The 25362-nt window shown below is 42.8% G+C and overlaps 1 protein-coding gene across 1 annotated transcript in view; it reads left to right on the forward strand.

Moving 5' to 3' along the window:
- Positions 1–5596, forward strand: part of ELL2 (elongation factor for RNA polymerase II 2) — a 39073-nt gene extending 33477 nt beyond the window's left edge. The window contains exons 11-12 of the mRNA XM_081880461.1: positions 1946–1990; positions 4138–5596. Coding sequence (XP_081736587.1) covers positions 1946–1990; positions 4138–4254 — 162 coding nt within the window. The 3' untranslated portion in view covers positions 4255–5596. The remainder of the gene's footprint in view (positions 1–1945; positions 1991–4137) is intronic.
- Positions 5597–25362: the final 19766 nt, after the last annotated feature.

Raw genomic sequence — 25362 nt, forward strand, 5'->3', positions numbered from 1 at the left:
AGCGGGAGAAGGGCTTTTCTTCCACCGCCAGCCTTCAGAAGGCTGTTCTGAAGGCTGGCGGTGGGGAGAAAAGTCATTCTCCCCCCGCCAGCCTTCAGAAGAGGTCCGGGGACAGACTGTCCCCGGATCTGGTCTGAAGGCGGTCTCCCTAGGAACGCATTAATTGATTTTCAATGCATCCCTATGGGAAACCGTGCTTCGCAAGACGAAAAACTCGCAAGACGAAAAAACTTGCGGAACGAATTAATTTCGTCTTGCGAGGCACCACTGTATCTTGGTTTAATAAACTGAGATGAACATTTGCTCACACTGCAAATGGAAGAGCAAAGGAGCTGTATGCATGCAGTGTAAACCAACCAACCAGAAAGCCTCTAATTAGCCATAGCTTCCTGTTTCTTTTTTTTGTCTGTTTTATTGGCTTTCCAAATTTTAGCTTGATTATGAAAATTCTACTAATTATTTCCAAATTAATACAATTTTGTTTTAAGTGGCTTCCCACATGCCATTCTTGATGCGTCTTTATCACCTACTAATACTTTGTTTCATACTCCTAGTTACCTCTGGTTACATTCCATTTTACAAAATTATCACTTAGTCAACAGCTGCACTCTTAATTATTTCTATTCATTGTATTATATTATTTAACTTTTCATATAACATCAAGTGAGGAGCAATTTTTCTTTTCTCTTCAGTCCAGATGTGATCTGATAAATCCAGTTGTTGACATTCATTGGTCTTGTGTGTCTGCCATTGATGTATTAAACTGCATTCTTTGCTGGCTGGTCACAATACAGTGGTACCTCGGTTTAAGAACAGTCCTGTTTACGAACAATTCAGTTTACAAACTCCGCAAAACCAGAAGTAGTGTCCCGGTTTGCAAATTTTACCTTGGTCTAAAAACGGAATCCAAACAGTGGAAGGGCACCGGCGGCAGGAGGCCTCATTAGGGAAAGCGCGCCTTGGTTTAAGAATGGTTTCGGTTTAAGAACGGACTTCCAGAATGGATTAAGTTCGTAAACCGAGGTGCCACTGTATTGTTGTTCCATTGTGATTGGGGTGGACAGCTGAAATCTCAAGGATAACTCCAGTCTTCCTCTGCTCAGTTCCTGTCCCTTCCATCCCATAGTAGGAAGTTCCAAAGGAACTATAGTCTTCTCCTTTCAGTTGGTCAGCTAGATCAACAAGTTCCAGGAAATTGCCATTTTCTTTCTCAGTCTGAAGGCAGGGTATTTTTCTCCAAGTATAGCTGACAAGTGGTGACCACCTCCCGCTCTCATCAGAAGCATCTCCAGAGACCCTGCACCGCTTCAAACATACGTTGCAAAATTTCTCTCACCTCCACAGTGACTTTTGGCCCATGTTCTTCCTCTTAAACATAAGTTGTATCTCAACATTGCTTTAAGTTCATAGTCCCCTTGGGGAGGGGGTGGCGTGTTTAAGCTCTAGCCTCCAATGACATCCATCAAAACAACAAGGCTCTCCCACAAATCATAGTTTCCTGTTTCATCCAAACTGGGATACTGTAGCTTCAGTATTCCAGGGATACCAGCTCCAGAACAAGCCAAGACATTAAGCAACAGTTTGAAGTTGGTTTAAATTCTTATTCATATTTCAGCCTAGTAAGCTGAGATGATTGTCTGAACTGGCTCAGTGACTCTTTGTTCCTGACTGTTCTTCTCTATTAGTGAGCAATTATTTTTCCTCAGAGAAGGCAGAAATGAGGGGCTCTACCAAATGGGTTTTCAAACTGTAATACCAAATTCACACCATCCCAATTCTTGAGGGGAGAGTGGGAGTTTTTTCGTAAAATGAATGTGTGATCCAGGAATGTGTAAGATGGATGTTCTTACTGTACAGGTGTGGTACAGTGTCTTCAGTTAATCTTAAGATAATTGTTAATGGCTAGCTGTACTTAGTAACCATAAATTTATCCTTAAACTTGTAGATCCTTCATGATGAAGTTTTACAAGAATATCGGAAGATCAAACAGGTTTGTATAACCCTTATTTAATTATTGTGTATGGTGTATGTATAAAACTGTATGCCATGCCAGTTGAATAGGATTAATTAGAGCTCAGAGTTAACATCAAAAAGACCGAATTCCTGTACTCATATTGGCTTCACGGTATAGAATTCTAGCACTTCTAATTTTACAGTGAAATGGATTAAAACACATATTTAGGTGACGTGTATTTAAATACTGAAACCATATTGGATCATTGCCTCTTGGATTCTCATTGCATTGGGCTTGCTTTTCAGTCTGGACAAATGCTTCTATTTGTCTGTTTTTAATAATTTTGTGGCAAGTGTTTTGTTTTGGCTTCTATGATCAATGTGAATTGTGAATCTTCATATGAGTGATACACATTTTAGTCTTGCCTTCTATAGCATTCCACTCTCCAACTGAATCCTCTAGCCATAGTGACAGCCAAGGCTTGGTATTGATCCCAGATACTCAGAATTATAAATAGTGCTCTTAAAACAATGAGAATTTTAGAAATGTGACTTAGAAATGAGGCTCTAATTGACCATATGCCTCTTCTTATGTGCTCTCCCTCATTTCCTGCTTAAAACTGAAGGAGTAATTGCAAATATGGTACTGAGCATCTGTATGCCTTATGTGGCTGCATCACTTTCTGAGCCTGGGCACATAACCTAGGAAGCAGAGCAGAGCTGGAAAGGGAAGTGACAGTCACTCGGGCCTTGGAAGAACCATCTGTTGATTGGGGAGGAGCCTTCTGCCAGAGAGGCATGAACTGTGAAGGACATCAGCTGGTCCCATTGCCGGAGGTGGAGAGAGGCAGATGAGGGTGGTATAAACCCCCCAACAAGTGTTTTTCACATGAGCAATCCAGATACATTAATGTCTGAATCCCACTAAAGTGCAAGAGGCTTCATCTTATCTCATGTAACTGTGTTCATTGGGCTCCCCCTGCACAGTAGGATTTAGAAGTACCTAGTATTCCCTGCATTGTACCTCCTGCTTCCAGAATTTTACAGAGTTCCTAAAAATTCTGGGTCAATTCATGTGTGTTAAACCCATGTTAAAACTGTGAGAGTGACTTAAGGACCCAGCAGTGTGGAGGAAGTAGTACATGATCTGGTTCAGCCATGGGTCCAAAAGCAATAGCTGTGCCCAATTCTCTTTTGTGCGGTAACCATTTTTTTCAGTTACCACAGTGATCAAATTAGTTCTGGGAACCCATGGCTGTATTTGTGGACATGTCAGACACTTTATATGCACTGTGTCTCCAGAATCACATCCTGGGGCCACATACAGCGCATCACAAATATCTCAGCTGGTCCCGTTTTGAAACAAAATGGCACCTGTCCTTTCTACTGCGTACGATATGCAGCCAACCTCCACTGTAACCGCAAGGCCACGTAGTATTTGAACATTGCTTGTTCCAATGTAGCATTATTTAGATATGCCTTTTGAATACTGTGTATGTCAAGAGTTGTCTCAGGTTACACCATGGATTCTCTGAGAAGGAAGTACCCTCATTTTTTAAAACATGTGGTCGCTGCCAGATCTGTCACCAGCCTTAAGCAAAACACACAAGTTCCTTGATAGGCAGAGAACAGAATACAGTGAATTACACTGTATAATTGTGTAAGTTTTGTTAACTATCTGATTAATTATGGAAAATGCCTGGGCATGGGTTGTATAACATACAAAGGACAAAAAAAGGCTAACAAAAAAAACCCCGAAATCAAAAGTTTCCTCTATGGAATTTGATTGTCTGAATCTTCAGCCTGTTTTCTATTCCAATTTTGTGACTGAAACATCCCTGACTGATCCTAGACAGGGGAAGCATGTCCCTGATTATTGTGCAGGACCTCTTGGCATCAGTGCCAACGACCATGGTGTCCTCATGAACTGTGTATCTGAGATGGGTTTAAGAGCCCAACTTTGTGGTGGTTCCTATTCTTTCTGAATTGGTAGGGTTTCAGGAGATGCTTGTGGGGTGGGACAGATTAGGTTTTGTTTTATCTGTGATTTAAAAAGTAATGAAATGCAAACATATAAACAATGTTTTGTGTCTTATATACTGTCAGTGTCAGGACGATGAGATATAAATATGCTAAATATATACTCTGTATATAGTTAGAATTTTACTTTTGTTTCTGTTGCAGTCTAGTCCTAACTACCATGAAGAAAAGTACAGATGTGAATATCTCCACAACAAGCTGGCTCACATTAAGAGACTTATAGGTGAATATGACCAACGGCACGCAGAGTCATGGCACTAGGGCTCTGGACCAGAAGATGTGAATAAACTAAAGATTATTTATTTAAAATTCCATATGACTTGCTCTAAGGTTTAAAAACAAAGTGAAATCTCTAATGCGGGAGTTTCAGCATTAGCAGGCCGAGTTGCTGTTTTCTTGATGGTGAGGATGTTGCTTCCCTGCATAGTTGAAGCTGCTTTTCCCCCCGGTCCCTTTTTATCCTTAACATTTACTCGTTTATCCATGGAAATCATTTTACCATTGGGTACTGGGGATCCAGTCTCTGTAGTTCTGAGGTTGTGCACATTTTTAAAATATATATATATAAATTGTAGCAGAAGCAGATGCTTTTGGATGAATTACAAGCCTGTTTTCTTCCTGACTTTTTCTTGTTAATGCAAAAACGATTTGCCTTAAATGGTAGAAAGTTTAAAAATTTGCACAATAAAATAAACATTGTTTCTGGAGGGTTCAGAGGTGTGTATGTGTGAATGCCCACATGCACACACCTATCAACAAGAGTAACTTATTTCTGTGATTTCAACCCCCACTGCAATGATTGCCTTACATTGTTTGCTTATGTATCTGAATTGTACTTAATCCATTTCTCCATAAACACTGCTTCCCAGTACATTAAAATGGGAAGCACTACTGTGTCTGAAATAAGTGTGTGTGTATGTCTGCGTGTGTGCATGGGAGAGAGAGAGGAGGGGGGTTGTGTGCATACACAGTTGGGGGGTAAATCTGCTATATAGGCCAAATGTTCAGGTTGACAACTGACAAGTGTTAATGTAGGGTTTTTTTCCAATAAAACTGCTGCATCTGTTCTGGAAGACAAATATTTCCATTTCAACAATTTCAACGATTTGTCAGCTTTCTTATCCAGGAAAAATTGATACTTTACAAAAAAAATATTCTATAGTTTTGGGGCAAAATTATAAAATTAACATGTAGGTGACCTATTTATATACTGCTATAAAAAGTATTTTTGAAGAGAATATGCAATGAAGCTATTGCCTACATGAAATGTATATTTAAAGATTTTTCTTCCTGTGTGTCAGGAATATAACAAAGATGTATTTAACTATAAAATACTGTGATCATCAAACAGCACAAACTTTCATTTCATGCAGTTAATTGGTTTAATTTAAGTTAAACCGTCACTTTATCATGTGGGAACATAAGTTATTTGGTCACAAAATTGACTTATACTTGTCTTTTCTTTTGTCTTAATATATTTCTTTCAAAAGTGCTGCCAATTGAAAAGGGAAGCATTATGTTTACAAGTCTGATTTTATTTTATTTTTTGGAATGTTTGCCAAAATTTTGGTAGTATCTTTAATAAACTTGTCTCCAGCATCAACTCAGTTGTTGTGTGTTGCTGTACAACAGAACATGGTACATTTCATACAAATATCGTAAGCGTTATACACATATAACTCTGAAATGCTGGGCTCAGATTTTAAAGACAACAAAAATAATATCTGGAACATTTTTCACAAGAAACCATGTACCTCTTCACAGCCCATTATTTTAGCCACAAAGCATAAATTTTCACAGCTTTTTAGTGTAGTCATTTTAACATATTATGACTTACTACAGTCAAACCTCTTCCTCAGGAGTACTTTTTTGGTGTATTGGCTTTCAAGGCTTAGTGGACTGATGCAGAAATTTCTGAATTGCATTTGGCAACATTCTTTTTGATGTTAATGTTATTTGCATAGAGGACCCAACAGTAATATCAAACTTGGCATTTTTCTCTGCTACATACTGGTGTTAACTTTTTTTCTTTTTGACCAGTTGTCATATGTAGTTTTGTTACTCACGAGACTTGAGTGGGAAATCTCAATCTGCTGCAAGTGCATGGACATCAGCCTGAGTGGCAGAGAAGCTTTGGTTTGTAACCTAACTCAGCCATGGCCTTGGGCAAATCACTTCCTCCATCTCATTTCCTCCCTGTTGTAAAACCAGAATGATGGTTACTTAGCTCAAAGTGGTGATACAGCTAATCGGCAGAGAGATTGTAAAGCACTAATGCTGCATTTGTAACACATCATAATGCAAAATAAATCCACCCGTGAAGTTGCATGCACTTCATGATTTTACAAGTTTGTTTACAAGTAGCTGAAGAGTGATTATTTCTCTAAGGTTCCATCATTACATGCCTTGAAAGCTGACAACTACTTTAAATGAACTGTAATTTGAGAACTGCTGTAGCAGTATAGCTACCGGTAAGTGATTTATGAGCAAAAAGTTCTAAGTTCAAATTTCAGTGCACCCATGAACCCACAGCATGGCCTTAGACAAGATATACCATCTGGCCCAGTGCATTATATTTAATATACATTTAAGTGTTAATTGAATGTACTTTTTACATCTCATTGCCGTTGAACCCCCATCTTACATTTTCCCTCTTTACACCCTCCTTGTGTATACGTTGACAGGATTTCTCAAAGCCTGTTGGACATAATGCATAATGACCAGAGAATGGACAAAATTCAGTCAATATATGTTTATTTACCAAGGCCAGTTGGAGACTACATACATTGTCTGGGAAATGTGCACAATTCCTTCTTTGTGGGCGAATTATGTGCACATTCTCCATGAGGCCTGGGAAATGTCCAGTTGTTCCACACACTAACCTCTCAATCCATATTCTCCTTAACATAGTATTTCTGCAAACAAAATTCATTTCCTGCAGCTGGACAAAGTCAACTTTAGACTTCAAATGCATATGATTTTGTTATCATTTAAGTGCTGTTTTTGCTTCAGAAGATTAACATGGTGACTGCTCTGGAAACAGAGTATTATAAATTGTTATGTTAGGGGTCACATATATTGACAGTGCCAAATTAATAATAGTGTTACAAAGCTGTGGCCAGGAATCAAAATGACAATGCACTGAGTCAATGAGATAACATCAATAGTGTAATTCTGTTGCTAAGATTTTAAATACATACTCCTCTGAAACAGCACAGAATGTCCTTATGACCTCCCAGTAGATCAGGGGGGCAGGTAAGAATCACATTCAACATGGGGACTTCCACACTCTATACACTGAAAGCACAAAGAATCCTGTGCTCTCTTGATTTGTTAAGGGTGTTGGGAATTTTAGTTCTGTGTAGGGTAAACTATAGTTCCCAGGATTCTTTTGGGGAAGCCGTGTGCTTTCAAGGTATGGTATTCATATGACCTAAGACAGGAGCAACAGGAACTGTATTTAGTAGGTGAGGGCTGTTTATTTTGCTAAATGAGTTACAGTAAAAAAGGCAAGTCCAAAGTAGTATTTAGCTTACAAGTATGTCTGTCTACAATTAAAACTTTCTTCCTGACAATCTATGGTGAACTCGCCAGTTCCTTTAACTAGATCAGGCATAGGCAAACTTGGCCCTCCAGATGTTTTGAGACTACAACTCCCATCATCCCTAGCTAACAGGACCAGCAGTCAGGGATGATGGGAGTTGTAGTCCCAAAACATCTGGAGGGCCAAGTTTGCCTATGCCTGATGCAGTTTCTCTCACTAACACTACTAATCAAACATTAGAAATATAAATTATAGGGCAGTAACCGGATATTTTCAAGTGTCTTGCCTATGAAACTGCTTTACTCTTAACTAAAATGCCCTTTAAAAAAAAAACCAACCAGGCGGCTTTTTATTTTGTAATGGAAACATTACAAACATTTTTCACTCGGATCTGTTAACGTTGAAAACGGGGACTTCAGAGACTATGGGTTCTGTGGAAGGGTTTAATATAATAAACCAAGGTAAGAACAAAAGGCAGGATTTGTATCATGGATCTATGTCCGGTTGAATTAAATCGAGAGGCAGATCAAAACAAAAAACCTTTGGACATGACCTCCGAAGATCTCTGCACAGAACAGAACATGCTACAAATAGACACAGTATGTACTGGCCGGCTTAAGACTGCTTCCTGCAGCATTTAAGGTCTCCCATCGGTCTGCCGGGAAGATGATTATCCAGGTTGTGGCACCTTTTAACTTAATATGTGCTGAGCTAGCATCTTGGCCAAATGTCAACGTGGCAAGGCCTTGTACATCTGGAGATCCTTCCTTTAGAACGAGGCCTGAACAAATTTTAATGAGTCCTCATGGCTAATAGTCTATACAAACAAGCATTGTTCTCATCCTTTCCCCACTCTCTTGGCTAAGCAGACCAGCTTGCCAGATCAGGCCATCTAGTCCAGCATCATGTTTCCAACCAGATGTTTGTGGGAAACATACATTAAAGGCACAGGGCACCCCCAGCAAAGAATCCTGGGAATCCTAATTTACCCCTCCCGGAGCCACAATTCCCAGCAGTCTTAGCAAACTACACTTCCCAGTATTCAGTGGGGTGGGGAGCAATGTGCTTTCAATGGACCTTAACATCTTAGTCTTGCACTGTAAATGTGAACGACTACTGGAACATCATTTATACTGTATTTTATGCTGTTTTTTGTTGCATCAATTAAGTGTTTTAAATTTGTTGTTAGCCGCCCTGAGCCTAGTTTTCTGAACCGGGAAGGGGGAGTATAAATAAAAATATATTAATTAATAATAATAATATATTTATACCCCACCCATCTGGCTGAGTTTTCCCAGCCACTCTGGGTGGCTTCCAATCGAGTGTTAAAAACAATACAGCATTAAATATTAAAAACTTCCCTAAACAGGTCTGCCTATTATTTAAGAAGGGCTGCAATTGCCTAGGTAAAAAAACAACACGTGAATACAACCTGCACATTTCCTTTATGTTTAAATGTGTTGCTTTCAAAATGAAACAAAAAACATTTCCTCCAGCAGCAACTGGAAGAGTATAATGAAATGGCTTGCTTGTGTCAGGGCCAGATAAAACAACTCTGGCCCTCCAGGAGCATGCATGTTTCCAAACTCTAGCTTTCCCCCTAATAACCTTGAGCAAATGAAAGTCTTAATGTTTGTTTTTCTGCAATTTATCCAGGCTGTAGTGTTTTCACAAGAGTGCCTGTAGTGTTCTCGTCTACAGTCAACTTGGCATCATTTGTTTCTTAGGCTTTTAATAAGCATGGCACAAGCACTGAGAAGTGAATATTGGAACACTTCCATCTGCTTTAGCAGAGATTCCTGCATTGCAGGGGGTTGGACTAGATGACCCTTGGGGTCCCGTCCAGCTTTACGATTCTATGATTCTACTTCATCCCTGAACAGGACCAGTGACAGGAGTACAGGGGTTTCACATGTACTTAGGCAGCAGAGACCTCAGACTCCTAAATTTTGTTTGGTTTTTTTTTGAGTCAATCAGACATTTCTGAAAAAAGTTAGCACACCAAATGTGGAGGCAGCTCTAAGACTTCAGCACCATTGCTAAATACACTTAATCACTGTTGCTAAACAATCAAAGTAAAAAAAGGCTGGCCACTCCCACCAGGGTTTTGGGATGCCCCCCCCCCCAATCCCAGCAAGAGTGGTGGCTGCTACTAGCCTGAAGCTAGACACAGGTGGATCCTGGGAAATGGTTAAGCACTTTCCTCTACGTTCAAATGATTTAATTCACTCCCCAAGTGCACTGCCTTTACAGAATAAAAGACAGCTTGGCTGACTTGGGTATGTGTTACTCAGAAGTAACTCGCTTGAAATAAATAAAGCTTCCTTCCTACTTAGAAAAAAATGCTATTGCAACACCCCTGGTGTTGACTGGTTTGTCATCACTGGGCTGTTATTTATGAATATGCAGCAACCATAAACAAAATAGAAAATGCAAAACGAATCAGCAAACACGTTCGGGCTGCAGCAAGCTAAAATTCCTATAGGCAATGCATTAACTCAATGATCCTTTTTTATTTCTCATAAAAGTTTTGTGTACGTGTTTTGCTGAGAGCTGTGACTTGTGCTCATGGTTGTAGATTTGTATCTTGATTTTACTCCCAGGAGCTCCAGGCTGCATACATTGTCTTCTTCCCCCTTCACAATAGCCCTGAGAGGGAAGCTAGGCTGGGAGTCGGCAGTTCAGACACCCAAGCAGTGAAACCGCACACACTTAAATGTGTACTTATTTTTCCTTATCAGAGTTGGCCCTTTTCTTTTTGAAGGACTAGGAAATGTTGCCTGTAAAGCAAGGGGGCCAGTGTGAATGACATATATTTGCATTTTGCTTTTCCACAAAGGAGCTCAAGGTTGTGTAAATTACCCACTCCCTTCTTCTGCTTTCAACTTTGCAATAGGATCCAACCTATTCCTGTAACTAATGTGCTTTTTAAAAAAAACTGCTTTAATATTGGGTTTTATACAGCTGTAACATGCCCTGAAACCTTAAGGTGAAGGGTGGGCAAGAAATCAAATAATAATAATCACAATAGCCCTGTGAGGTAGGTTAGGCTAAGTTAACATATGTACATTAGCAGCAGTTCTTGCCAATGGATTGAGGGCCAGGGAGGTGCTATGCCTAGGAAATCCTGTTGACATCCCTTTCCAAAGCTTATTGGCACTGCCAGAGTCTCTTCTCCTCCGGCCCCACCCACTCCCCACAAAAAAAAACCCCATTTCTAGAGCATTTCGATAAGTATTTGAGCAATGAACATTGCAAAATTACCGGTAGTTACTATTCCAGTTAGACTTGGGCAATTCTGAGCTACAAGCAAATACCGCGAGTGGAAAGGCTTTAAACTGTCAGTTGCAAAAGCGGGTGGTTTGTTATGCCTACTGATACTTAAATGTTTCCTTCCTCTGTAGAAGGATCCCCTTTCCTTTCCTTTGACTGCTATCCGACATCACGCCATGGCTAATATTGTGGGTGGGCGCAATTGAAGTGAATAGGTGCTGTGTAAGCACATCCGGAGCCCTGGGAATAAGTTATTTGGTAGTGCTAATGGAGGAAAGAGTTTCACCTGGATCAGGCCCATTGTTCAGCCTTACACAGAATTGTAGAATGCAGGAATCTCAGCTAAAGCATCTCATTGTTTTGGGAAGAGTTTTTTTTTTTTAGTTGTTTTTTTTAGGGCTTTCAAACTGTATTGTTATAAGAATTTTAAGGTTATATATATATATATATATATATATATATATATATATATATATATATAATATTCATGTATAAACCACATGTCTAAAACCCCACAGAAAAAGTCCTGAAACCATTTGTCGCTTCCAAATTGACCTCAAATATTTCTCTGCAAAGTCGAAGGAAGTGGGGAGCCTCCCCATTGTCTCTTTGCTCACAAATCCTGTCTCAAGGGCACATTTAATATTTGAATAGGGTAAGCCTGTGACCTGGATTCAGGAATTGAGTAGTTATCATAACAAAAGAGTGGCCAGGATGACCGGGTAATCCAGTCAGGTAACTGGCAGACAGGATAAAAACAACTCAAATTTCTGTTGTAGTCTGCCCCTTCTCTGATGTACGTATGGTGTATTTGGGGGGTGCTCTTGGGCTACACCCCTTCTGTGATGTATGTATGATGTATTGGGGGGTGGTCCTGAGCTACAGAGTGGGCAGTTCAAAAGTCTGTATAAGGGCTTGCACACCTTTGTCCTCTTCCTCTCTCCTGTGTGTGGGGGCAGCACCCTGTTGCAAAAGCTTTAATAAAGATCAGGCTTACTAGCTGCTTTGCTTCTCAATACTGTATTCTCTGGTTGGCCTCTGTTATTTTCTCCTACCGATGGAGAACCTACAAAGGCTCTTGTATTCCCCATAAGGAAAAGGGAGCAGTTTTTGTTTACAACAGTATGTACTCAGGTCTTACATTTGCTTTTAGCCATGCAACTCAGAAGGTCTTTATTTATGCCTGATTGGAACTAGTCTGTCCATTAAATTTTTTAAAAATATCTGTTCTCTTTTCCTAGAGCATGACATTCAGTGTCCTATATCAGAGGAGTGGGGGACATAATGCATTATGCTTGAGGTGCAACACTGCCAGAATTACATGCACACCACACATGCAATGTGTAGATTCCTGCCCTACTTTTCAAATAATCATTCGCCACTTTTTACATTAAGGCCGAGCGCTGACTGTCCCCCCTGTGATCAGAGGCGTTCTCTGCTACATAAAACTTATTTTCATGGAAAGTTTTCTCTGAAACCAAGGTTTTATTCCATTACTCAGTGTTTTCCCGGAACGGCTGCCAAAACCTTTCACAAAGGTGCGACAGTATAAAATAGGTCAGCAGCTCTTCCAAGAGGTAGAGTGTGGTTTGTTGACTAGAGGTCAAAAGCAAACTTAGACAGCTTTCTGAACTTCACCTATTTGCATTTCAAAGCTCCAGTGATTGCCCGTAATAGATTTGAGAGGCAGAAACTCTTAATGTAAAAATGACCTTTTGTGCGGCGAGTTAGGCCGAAAGAAAGCTAAACACAGCAATCCCACTTTATAAATCTTGTGTCTTCATGACAGCAAGTGGCTTCCTGCAATCATCACCATTATTTATAAGGCATCTAAATTTACTAAGCAATATGCAGATTAAAAAAAGAAGAACAATATATTATTGCAAATGTGCAATCTCTAAAACATGGGTGGCAAGATCAGAATATACTGGTAGATCTCTGGGTGTCTGGCAGTAAATTAGCTAAGGTCATTTGATTCCTAGTTACCCAACAACCGCAACAACTAAAAAGCATTTTCCCCTGCCCCAAATTAATGTAGGTTAGAGTGCATTTCATCTGAAACAATACGGGACCTTACTTCTAGTACAGATCACAAATCTGTGAGCTGAGCATATGCTCAGAAGCACTCTGTTGTACCCTCTTAGTGTATGCCTGCCCTTGCTAAGCTACTATTTGGACCTGGCTCAGGCTGGTGGACCTCAGGGTTCTGGTAAGTAACAAATTAAATCCTGCAAGTCTGGGGCCTGCCCATCTGTAACCTAAAAGAGATAACACAAAAGGAAAAGGGGTGGAGGAGGGCAAAGGAAAACAAGCAAACTCGGGAACAACATAGTCGTTAGTATGGCCATCTTGAATGAAGACAGTGCAGGGAGAGGAGGACCCAAAGGGCAGCTAGATTCTTTGCTGAGCTAATGGAGTGGGTCCTGCTTTTTCAGCTGGGCTTCTGCTGCAGCCAGAAACTAATACTGGGAACTTGTACACAAGTGAGAGTCAGTAACTGTATATTACAATAAAGGACACGTTCCAAACATTGGAGTAAGGGTACAATGCAAGACTAGTGAGGCACGTATGACAGGGGACAACCCCAGAGGCCAAACAGAGGGGCCTGAAGCACCTCATTTAGTTCCTAGGCCTAAGGTTCCCCACCCTTGAATTACAGTAATCCAGTCCTGGAAGTAATTGAAGCATGGATGACTGAAGCCAAATTTGCCTTCTCCAGGTAATAATGGTCACATCTGGCATATCAGCTGAAGCTGATAAAGGCCCCTCCAAGCAACTGTAGCCACCTGAGCACCCAGGAAAAAGCTGACAGCTTCTGTTTCTGCAGCAATTGCGCAGTTGGCTCTGCTGCTGGGTGTGTATGTTAAGCTGACTTTGTTGTAGCCTGACCATAACACCCAAGCCTGTGATGGCCAGGGGATTGGCAGGCCAACCAGTTGTGGGTTATTCTGCTGGTTTCTGGCTTCTTATCAACACCAACCAACTGGCAAAGTACAGATCTACTGATATTAGTTCCTGGTTCTGAGCTTCTCTTTCAATCAGTCCTAATAATCCTTTGGTAAATTGTAGCAGGTAGTTTGCTCAACCTTATTCCAGTACTTGGCATTCGTCCCCTTTTTCTTTTATAATTGCAAGCTTGTTTTCGTTTGCTCCATGTCCAGTGAAGATGAGATACGGTACATTGGGGACAGGGGATATTCAACAAGCTTGCTGTCCAGTATTTTAGACTTTTAATTAAGCAATAACTAATTTATAGTGAACCTGTGGATCCTGTAAGTAGGGGGGGGGACCCACCATCCTCATAGAACGGGGAGTTATTAGCAGGCTAGGAGGATCCCTGACATTTGAAGAAGTACAAAAAAGAAAAATATTTAGGGGGTGGAATATAAGGGCTGTAAATGAAAAACAATCTATTGAGGACTAAGCACATGCTGTGGGCATGTTATACTGACTGTTGGGGGCAGGAAGACAGAAAACTAGAGGAAAGAGAAATGGAATGGAGTTTCCTGAAAGAGGGCATGGCTGGCTGTTAGGTGTACTCTGCACTGCAAGATTTTGTTGCGGGTGCCACCTGTAATTTCTCCTGCTTGTGAGCTGTTTTCCTGCGCCTCTGAACAAATCATAGTATAGGAATAAAGGACAGAATGGTAGCTTCCCCCAAGGAGAAGTGGGGCAGGACAGAATCACAAGGCCTTTCAATTACCACAATTAGTCAGGGCCTTGATCTTAGGTCTTATTATCCAGCCCTGTTTCTCTTCAAGTAGGAGGAAGCATGGCTCATCACCACCATCGCTTCCTGCACTCACTTTGAAGCCCAGTTGCCAAGCAAGCTTGGCCATGATGCAACTGATAGGAAGCAACAGAAGATGCAGGTGTTCATCTCAAGAGACATTTAAATATCATTATTAGCAGGTGAGCATTTATAAGAATTTGAGAGGAAGGTCTCCTAAAGTGATTCTGAGCCCAAGAAAACAAGGCATTTCTTATATAGCTTACACATTAATGCGGTTTACGGAGTTTCTTCAGTGTAGAGGCTGTTCTACAAAGTAAAATAGTGTCACAGTTTTTTCTGACATTTCGTCAGAATCCCCCTTCATGTAACTTGAAGGCGTTGGTTCAATTCCTAACCTCCAGAGCGGGAGAAAACAAGCTTGTTCCCTCTTCCATGAGATATTGGAAGATGGCTATCATATCTCCTTTCAGTTGCCTTTTTCCAGGTTAAACATGCCCAACGTTGACAGTCTGGTCTTCCATTTACCAAAGATATGCTTGCAGACGACACTGCATGTCTCCCTGTCACATCTAAATGCTACTTGTAGTACAGATCACAGGTGAGGATCTTGTGAGCAACTCTCCACAGAAAAGATACCCGTTCTCAAGTTGAGTGTGCATTCTGGGCTGTTATGTGCGGTTGTAAATGTGTAGAGGAAACCTGAAATTCTTTGAAATCCAGGAGAACAGCACTCATAGGCCATATGACTAAATGGACTGTGGGTGGTGGTTCCTTCCTCAGTAAGCACTACTTCATGTCTGACTGTCTTCGCTGCCCGTCACCTCCTAGGGAGGAGTCACTGGAGGTTGAGCCGCCAGCTCATTAAAAACAAAGAATCACAACCGATGCAAAGGAAGCTGATGACAAACCCTTGAGCAAAAGGGCTTATTAAAAACCCAGCCTCATCTAGTTATTTAGCAGTGTAGTAGTAGGTCAGGAAATTTCACTGAATGGGTGGGTGAAGGTATATAGCCTGTTTGTAATTAGCAAGCCAGATTGCATTCAGCCGAAACTCTGAATCTTCCTGGGCCAGGCAATTATAATTCCTTTTTATAGCGTCAACTTCCTATGAACCAAGGTGTATCGATGGAACAAAATGTTGGATGGATCTGAAGGAGACAGGAAGGTTTAATTTCTACTTCAAGCAGTGAAACATCGTCAGCTTTCATTCTTTCTCTACCTCTGCCTCCAGCCCAGGCTACTGTGATCAAGAGTGGCTACCAAATTTCACAGGAAGGAAGATTTGAAGGGATTTTTAACAATAAGTTAATCAAGGAAACTAACATAGTTTTTCCATAAATTGGTCTCAGGACAGGCAGAAAATGAATATGTAGGTTGTGAACAAAACTTTATTGTCCCCCACCTCTCACCAGCATCAGAACATTTAAATATGAATTTGAAGGACTTGGTGAAGAAACTCCATTTCCAAAGGAGTTAATGAGAAACTGCCCCCCAAAGTAACTTGGAATGAAATTCTCGTCACCCTGTGGGTCTGCGTCAGGGGTTCCCCACGGTTTCGCAAGTGCCTCTGTCCTCTTGAAATGGCTCAGCCCCTGAGGGCATCCTATTGCGTCAGCCTGAATAATTCCTTTGACAAAAATGCCAACTTTCGAAAGCAGCTATAGCAAGCACAGTGAAAAGCAAAAGTTCAGCCAACGAAAATGGAACATAACTCTGTTTATTATTATTGTTCGAGTGGGGAGGTGTTGCTTCTTAAAAATCCAGGAGTAGATGAAAGTTTATCTTTCAGTGCTTGGTATTATATGCTGCTGTAATCAATCCCTGGCAATTGGAAGAGATGATAACCTGGAATGGCTGTGTCAAACCTATATGGCCTGTGTTTTTAAATATAAACAAGCTGGGAGGGTGCCCAGCGGGGGGCGGGGGGCGACAACAGGGAGGAATTCAACATTGCACTTAGTTAATTGTTCCATCAGTGTAAGCATTTCAGCTTGCTAGATGGAATTATCTGCTCTTTCCTTTCTTTGTGTGCAGTTCTGGGGGGTTTCCTCAACCACTCAAGCCAATTTTGGAGGGTGTGTAGAGGGTGCAGGGGGGCAGAGAGTGGGGAGAGCCTCATTGCACAAGTGACAGACTTTATTAGGTGAATCAGACCCATAATTGTGTGCCAAAGAAATCGAGATTCTCCTCTCAGAATTAATAATTCATTATGTGCTTTGGTATTCACCTGAATATCGTAACTTTTATTAAATGTGTTTTAAAGGTCCAGCTCAGCGGGACTTCTGGTGGTTCCCTCAATGTGAGAAGTTACAGGGAACCTGGCAGAAGGCCTTCCCAGTAGTGGTGCTTGGCGCTCTCTCTGTGGAATGCCCTCCTGTCAGGTGTCAATCAGATAAAGAACTATCTGACTTTTGGAAGATATCTGATGACAGCCCTGTACAGTGAAGTTTTTAATGTTTGATGTTTTATTGTGTTTTTATATTTTGCTGGAAGCTGCCCAGAGTAGCTGGGGCAGCCCAGTCAGATGGGCTGCATATAACTAATAAAATTATTCCTTTTGTCCCACCTTTCCTCTGAAGAAGGACAGTATGGTTCTCCCCTTACCCCCCCCCCCATTTCAGGTAAGTTAGGCTGGGACTGAGACAGTGACTGGGCCCCAAATCTCCTGAAGAGCCTGTGCGATAGAGTGGAAGTTTGAACCCGAATCTCCCCACTCACACACCAACCAATATAACCACTTTACATCATTATCCAAATTCTTATTCCTTGAGAATCTGAGGGCAGGTAAGATGACTCAGCAGATGATAAAGAGACAGGAAGCAAGACATAGATTGTGAACAAGGAATTAGGAGGGACAGAAAACAATCTATCAAACTGGGACAGGAAGTTGTGTGATGCAGTGATAGTTGTTTGAAGCCGGTCCTGCCTTGTGGATACTAGAAATTTGCTAGAGAGAGCATCTGGGGGAAATGTTTGGGATTTAGAGGCTGATTGCCTAAACTTTTGTGTCCTGAAATATGGTACACCCTAAATTAAGAACTCCAGGTTCTGGAATCCAAATACAGTCGTACCTCGGAAGTCAAACGGAATCCGTTCCAGTAGTCCGTTCAACTTCCAAAACATTCGGAAACCAAAGCGCGGCTTCTGATTGGCTGCATGAAGCTCCTGCAGCCAATCGGTACCTGCGGAAGCCCCGTCGGACGTTCGGGTCCCAAAGAACATTCACAAACCGGAACACTCACTTCTGGGTTTGCAGCGTTCGGGAGCCAAAATGTCTGAGTACCAAGGCGTTTTGAATCCAAGATACAACTGTGGCTTCCTATAGCAGTCTTCCTTCCCCCAACCTGTCTTCAAGAACAGCCCCACTGAGAGTGCATTACAGTGGTACCTCAGGTTAAGTACTTAATTCGTTCCGGAGGTCCGTTCTTAACCTGAAACTGTTCTTAACCTGAAGCACCACTTTAGCTAATGGGGCCTCCTGCTGCTGCTGCTGCGCCGCCGGAGCACGATTTCTGTTCTCATCCTGAAGCAAAGATCTTAACTCGAGGTAATATTTCTGGATTAGCAGAGTCTGTAACCTGAAGTGTATGTAACCTGAGGTACCACTGTACAGTATTCCAAGCTGGAGGTTACCAGAACATGGATTACTGTGGCTAGCTTCGTGAAGGATGGTGTTTCCTGTTTGGCAGGGGGTTGGACTCGATGGCCCTTGTGGTCTCTTCCAACTCTATGATTCTATGATTCTAGGAATGCCCACAGATAGTGAAGCAGCCATAGCTGGAACTACCAGGCACTTGCTCCTAGCTATGGAGGCCCCATGGACTTCCAGTAACAGGTCTGGATGAACAAGAACCTCCAAACAATGCCCCTGGTCTTTCAACAGGTATGCAACCCCATCAAGCACAGGCCATCTCTCCAGCTCCCAGACTCAGGAAGTACCTCCTGTCTTTTCTGGAAGATAGCCAATGCAGCACTAGCTTTTTAACTAAGCACTGGAGCAATTAAGAAGCAAGTTCTGAGCTCGATCTGTTCAGCAAAGCAAATTGTAAGGATTTATATCGTGCCAAAGGTGTGTGGCAAGCCTTCTTTGAAAAGCTCTTTGGTCTGCTGCCAGCAGTCTGCTATCTAAATTGGATGCACAGCAGCAACAAGGCTAATATTTTAAAATAATAATTCTTTATTATTTCTGTCTGCCTGGCCCTAATTAGCTCCTACTTTGGTGAAGAGAAAAATCAAATAAATTGTCATTTACATTTCCCTGATTCATTTCTAGCCAGCACCACACCTGCTGTTGGAGTAAACTATACAGTTGGTCATTGTAGCCAAGCAAGAGAATTCTGATTCAGCTGCTGAACCAGAAGTCTCAGAAACCAGCCAAAATTGCACAACAGAGCCAGGAGTGGAAGGTGTTGTTGTGAGCAATAATGCACTGAAATGCATAAGTCAGGGGTCAGCAAACTTTTTCACCAGGGGGCCAGTCCACTGTCCCTCAGACCTTGTGGGGGACCGGACTATATTTTGGGGGAAAATAGTGAATGGATTCCTATGCCCCACAAATAACCCAGAGATGCACTTTAAATAAAAGGACACATTCCACTCACGTAAAAACAGGCTGATTCCCGGACCAGCCGTGGGCTGGATCGAGAAGGCGATTGGGCCAGATCCAGCCCCCGGGCCTTAGTTTGCCTACCCATGGCATAGATCCTATTCTGCAGTAATGGGCCGATAATAAACTACACTTATATATTTGAGGGGCAGAGAAGGATCTTTTTTGGGCGGCTATTAAAAAAACAAAAAACTGCCCACATAATGCAGGTTAAATATTGTGGCTCCATCACTTTCATATCCTAATCTTAAAGCCTGCTAGCCATTACAAAGACAAAAATACCAGTTTTTTGGCACATCCACTTACACGTCACTCTGACATGACAGAGCTTTGGTGCAAAACTCTTGTAGTTCCCTGTCACTGCCTTAATATGGAACTTGGCAAAAAAAGAATGATCTCAACAGGCTCCCTGTGAAGTAAATGGTGATGGATTAGCTGGTATGTGTCAGCCAATAAGAAGTAAGATGTTCTCTGGGGCAGCTCAACCCATTTTGCCACCTGAGGCGAAATGGGATGGTGCTTCCTCTGCCCACCATGTCACTTACCGGCTGGCCTTTCATGGAACTCTCTCACAATATCTTCCCAGAAGCTGCCGCCTCACCACACTTCTCTGGCGATGGCAGCCTCTGTGCCCCTCATGGGCCTTGTCTGAGAGTGTCTGTTACTGGGTGGGCTTATTGGTTTAAAAATGTGCTGGGAGGTGGGAATTATACATGCTGTTGTTTAGTTGTTTAGTCGTGTCCGACTCTTCGTGACCCCATGGACCAGGGCACACCAGGCATTCCTGTCTTCCACTGCCTCCCGCAGTTTGGTCAAACTCATGCTGGTAGCTTCGAGAACACTGTCCAACCATCTCGCCCTCTGTCGTCTCCTTCTCCTTGTGCCCTCCATCTTTCCCAACATCAGGGTCTTTTCCAGGGAGTCTTCTCTTCTCATGAGGTGGCCAAAGTATTGGAGCCTCAGCTTCACGATCTGTCCTTCCAGTGAGCACTCAGGGCTGATTTCCTTCAAAATGGATATGTTTGATCTTCTTGCAGTCCATGGGACTCTCAAGAGTTTCCTCCAGCACCATAATTCAAAAGCATCAATTCTTTGGCAATCAGCCTTCTTGATGGTCCAGCTCTCACTTCCATACATCACTACTGGGAAAACCATGGCTTTAACTATACGGACCTTTGTTGGCAGGAATTATACATAGTGCTAGTCATTTGCACCAGCCTTTCCCATCTACTGGTGCCTAGCAGAGTTTGGACTAAAAACTCCATACCCTCCAACATTTCTCCAAGGAAAAGAGGGGTTTCCTATTCAATAATAATAATATTTATACCCTGCCCATCTGACTGGGTTGCCCCAGCCACTCTGGACAGCTTCCAACACATATAAAAACATAATAAAACATTAAACATTTTTAAACTTCCCTACTATACATGGCTGCCTTCAGATGTCCTCTTAAGTTTAATAGTTACTTATCTCCTCAGCTCGGGAGTCACATAATGCCATACCCTCCAACAATTCTCTGGTGAAAATAGGGGCATCCTAAGGCATGGGTGAAACTAGGCTTTATTTCTCACAGGTCTAAGACCCAGTTTGACCCCCCCCCCCACAGGTTGGGAACCTCAATGGTACCCCTCTGGAGGCTTCACCTTGGGCAAAAAAACCCAGCTAGCCCTGCTGCAGCTACGGACGGCTCTTCCTAAGGAAAAGTGGGACATTCCAGGATCAAATCAGAAATCGGGGCGGCTTCTGTAAATCCGGAGCTATCTCTGGAAAATAGGGACACTTGGAGGGTCTGTTATTGGTTTTATAATGTGCTAGAGGTGGGAATTATACATAGTGCTTCTGATTTACACCAGCCTTCCCCAAACTAAAACTCCCATCATCCCTGACTACTGGTCATGCTGGCTGGGCTAATGAGAATTGTAGTCCCAAACAGCTGGAAGGCACCTGGTTGGAAAAAGTCACTTTACATCCTGTGCTTTATAGAATTACACAAAGGTTCCCAGCCTTAGGAGCATACATTCTACATTTAGATCAGTGTTTGCACTGCTTTTCCTCTTTGCCTCTTCGTATCTGCTTAAGCCACTTCCAAACAGATGCAGAAACAATTTGCCACAGGATTCCTACATTTATGGGATGATGTCTCATCTCCAGATTATGCTTGTTCAGACTTCCATCTTATTTGCATATTTAGAAATACCACACCTAACGCTTTCTTCTTCTATAGGAGAGACCGTGTTCCCAGGAGAAGAACCCAGATGCAATGTAAAAATGCCAATTTAATGCCCATCTACACAGCTGTGGCTGCTCATGGGAATAGGGTTATATGTGTTTTCCAGACTATTCAGATTCAATACCCACATTGCCAGGAACCGTCGTGCAAATTAGCAACACTTGTTTAGCACATTACATGCTGCATTAATTGTATTCCTAAGTTTTGAGATAAAAAAGCTGTTACACACACATCTGCACAAGCCCTTGTTGGTATCAAATCCTCAGTGGGGTTTAATGGAAATGGGGTTATTTTTATCGATATCCTCTCCTGACTTTGAATGTGTTTGTGAGTTGCTTTAGGAGAGATGGCTTCCATTGTTAAAAGTTTTGGTAACAAAAGATGTAGTGACAAAAAAAAAATGCTAGTACAGTGGTACCTCGGGTTACATACGCTTCAGGTTACAGACTCCGCTAACGCAGAAATAGTACCTCGGGTTAAGAACTTTGCTTCAGGATGAGAACAGAAATCGGGGCCTCCCGCTGCTGCCGCACCACCACCGCACATTAGCTAAAGTGGTGCTTCAGGTTAAGAACAGTTTCAGGTTAAGAACGGACCTACAGAACAAATTAAGTACATAACCAGAGGTACCGCTGTAGAGGTTGGTCAGTATGGACCCTGCCTCACTAACCTGTCTCTACCCTCCAGTCCAGAAGGTGGCACTGTCTGACAACCTCTCCACTTTAGTCTCAGCGTTGCCCTTGTAGAACTGAGTGAGGAGGAGGAGGATGGGGATAAAAGTAGAATTAGTTTGCCTGTCGTTGGCTCTGGCTTCACCTCCTATTGGTCTATCCGTCTTGTGCCCTAAAAGATCTTTGGATAATTTGGTGGTGAAGAAAGACACAAGGGGAAAGATGACTAATCCCAAGCAGTGGTCGTCAGTAGCTGACAGGTGCAAACAGCACCTCACTATTGATGACTGGTTCAGTGGGGACTTTCAGCCAAAGGAAACCTCCACATTTCCACAAGCACAGGGCAAAAGTAAAAAAAAGAGCAAAGCATTCGTAATGGAGGTCAGGGAGGCTCTGCCAGTCAAAGTAATGGTGCGAGTTGTTCCACTAAAATTGGCACCAGAGATTCACACAGGGCAATACATGTACAAAGGGAGAAACCATGTGCGCGCTGCGGTCAGATGTGTGCCACTAAGAGCGTCCATCTTCACATGTTGTCCCTTCCTGCCTCATAGCCCTTATCCCTTGCACACAAAGGGAACATAAACACTGAACGTGTATGTGAACATATTCTCATCCAGGGAAGAAGGATTTAGTTCCCTTCCTTTATGAGTTCGTATGGGGTGTCAGGGGAGGGGTAGCACCTCTGGTTGGGGGTGGGGAGAACATCATGCTCCTTCTGGGGTAGCTTGTCCACCTTTAGTCCCCCACCCTTGAAACACCCTGCAGAGCCAGAGGACACATAGGAGTTCAGATACGCAGGAATTTCAAAGAAAGATGCCCAAACTTCCAGAGTGATCAGGTATAACAATTTATCAAAGAAGGGTACAAACTTACAGCAAAGGTCCAATGCCTTCCTCCTTGCCCCTGCTCACAGCATTCACGTGGGACAGACTCCACAGCAAGGAGATGCCTTGTCCATACCCAAGTAAAGAGACACACAACCTTTATAGGCCCAGGCAGGTCACATTACATGGGAACACCGGGAGCTGGTCTTAACCATTACCTCCTCCTCTAGCTTGGCCTGGGGCCTGTGGATACATCAAACTGTGAGGTGAGAGAGACTTTCTGCTGGCCATCAGGCAATGGCTTTTTCCACCTGCTTTGCCCCACCCTCTCCAGCCCTGGGAGCCTTTCCCAGAACAGCAGAAGCAGCTGGGGAGAGAGAAGAGGAGTTCAGGGATATTAAAAAAAAAAAAGTTTTCTAAATTGTGTGTCTTTGCTTCTCAGTTTTATATTGTGTTATTTTATGCACTATGACTTGCTGTTATTTTTTATTGGTTATAGTTTAGAAATTATTTGTTGTGATCTTTAAGAATAAATTTCTGTTTAATTATTATTAATTTTATTGTGTACTATTATATGCTAATGGATATTACTTTATTCAATATAAGTTGTTTATTTTAAAGCTATGTTTTCATTGTGACATTTCTGTGTTGCATCAGATTGCTATAAGGTGTATGATATTTGTTGTTTCTTCAGCTTGCAAAGCACCTTGTGTATAGTAATATAGAAAGGTGGTATACGAATTAAAAGTGAAATGAAATGAAACGAAATGGTGGGGGGAGGGAAAGCTTGTGAAACACATACGAGCTCAGCACTACAGCTGCTATCAATTAGGCAGGGGTCATCTTGATCATCAATATGCTGCAAGCACGGCTTCCAGACCAGCTTGCCTTTTGGGTCAACACAATTCTCACCTATGGCTCCTAGAAGCTGTCAATATGCAACAGCAGTCAAACCCTGGAATAGCTTTGGCTGACCAGCTAAATCAGGTGAGGGTAGCCAATGCGCCTTAAACCCTTGGGGAGTTAGAGACTTCTCCTGTGTGCATAGACAGATAGAGCAGATGAGGCCAATAGCGGGTCCAACGATGAAGAAGGCAGCTTCTGCATGTGCTGAATTTGAAGGATATGGGTGAGCCATTCGTTGCTCATACAAAGTTCAATTAGAGTTGGACCAGAGTCACTGACCATTGATCAATGATTCACTGACCCATGATGGCCAACAGTTGTATTCTCCGGGACTGCAAATCTCAGGGAGGTAGAATTTATGCATATCACAAGTGAGATATCAATAGTCCTTCGGGAAAAAAGCAATTCTCAAAGCTGATTGCAAGCAGCGATTCTTTCTGCTGTTTAATAAAATGGAAATGTGGTGCAACAATACAATGCTGCCACCTAGTGGATAATCTGCATACTGTAGGCACCTTTGAATATATAACACCATGAGAAAATACTTCTTCGAACAAACTCGTAAAGCCAGCGGGAGGAGGAGACTTAGACAACTGTGGGAAGTCGGGGACCTTTAGTCCACACAACTGCCTCATAGGGGCAAGATCTACCCGGACGAGTTGCTGTGCTCATTAGGCCTGGCTTCCTGAGCCAACCCAGTTTCCTTGAATAAAGAGTTAACTTCATTGACGCTGTGTGATTTATTGCTGCCCTGCTCCTGACATCCTTCTTCGGCTGCCACCATCCCAGTCAGACCCTGAGGGGAGAGGGTCCCTCTGCTGCTACGTTGGAACTAGAGTTTGGAACTGGCTCTGAAGGCCCCCAAGGGCCCTCACCTGGTGCCCTTGTTGCTCACTGCTGCTGCCACTCAGCGGCAGAGCATATGGCTGTGCTGCCTAGGGCGGGCCGCACTCCCAAGGGGGCCGGGGCATGGAGAGTGCCCTCCCACGTGCGGGATAGCCGCTCAGGTGCACGGAGCGGCGCATGTGCCCTGCAGCCAGGGGCAGAACGAGCCGCCCACGAGGGTGGAGCAAGCCGCCAATGGCAGACATTTGGCGCCAGGCCTGACAGAGGGGGGGCCATATGGGCCACTTGGCCCGGGCCTCCAATTCCAAAGGGGGCCTCGGTCAGCATATTCACAATCGCAGGGGATGCACTGGGGCGAAAGCGGAGGCGGTGGGCGGATTCCCTGGGGCCGTATCTGGCAGTGCGAGAGAAAAGCTTCCCCGGCGTCCGGGGCAGGGCCTGCGATTGGCTCCTCAGAGAAGTGCGGAATGGATGCCAGGTGTTTATTTTTTAAAAGCACTATTGTATATCTATATTTTTCATTTTGTCCTTATATGCAGATACGGTTCAAGCCTTGAAATAAAATTATTTGTCAGCATAACTTTTGTGAAAATTATTTATATACTTACTTATTTATAAGACTTCAGTTATCCCCAGGGTAAAAAAGGGGGGGCCCACATTATCTTCCTGGCCCGGGCCTCTGCCTGGCTCTGCAAGGCCCTGTTTGGTGCACCGCCCACCCGCAACTCCCAAG

Source organism: Podarcis erhardii (genome assembly GCF_964252035.2).
Source record: "Podarcis erhardii genome assembly, chromosome: 11".
Lineage (NCBI taxonomy): Eukaryota > Metazoa > Chordata > Lepidosauria > Squamata > Lacertidae > Podarcis > Podarcis erhardii.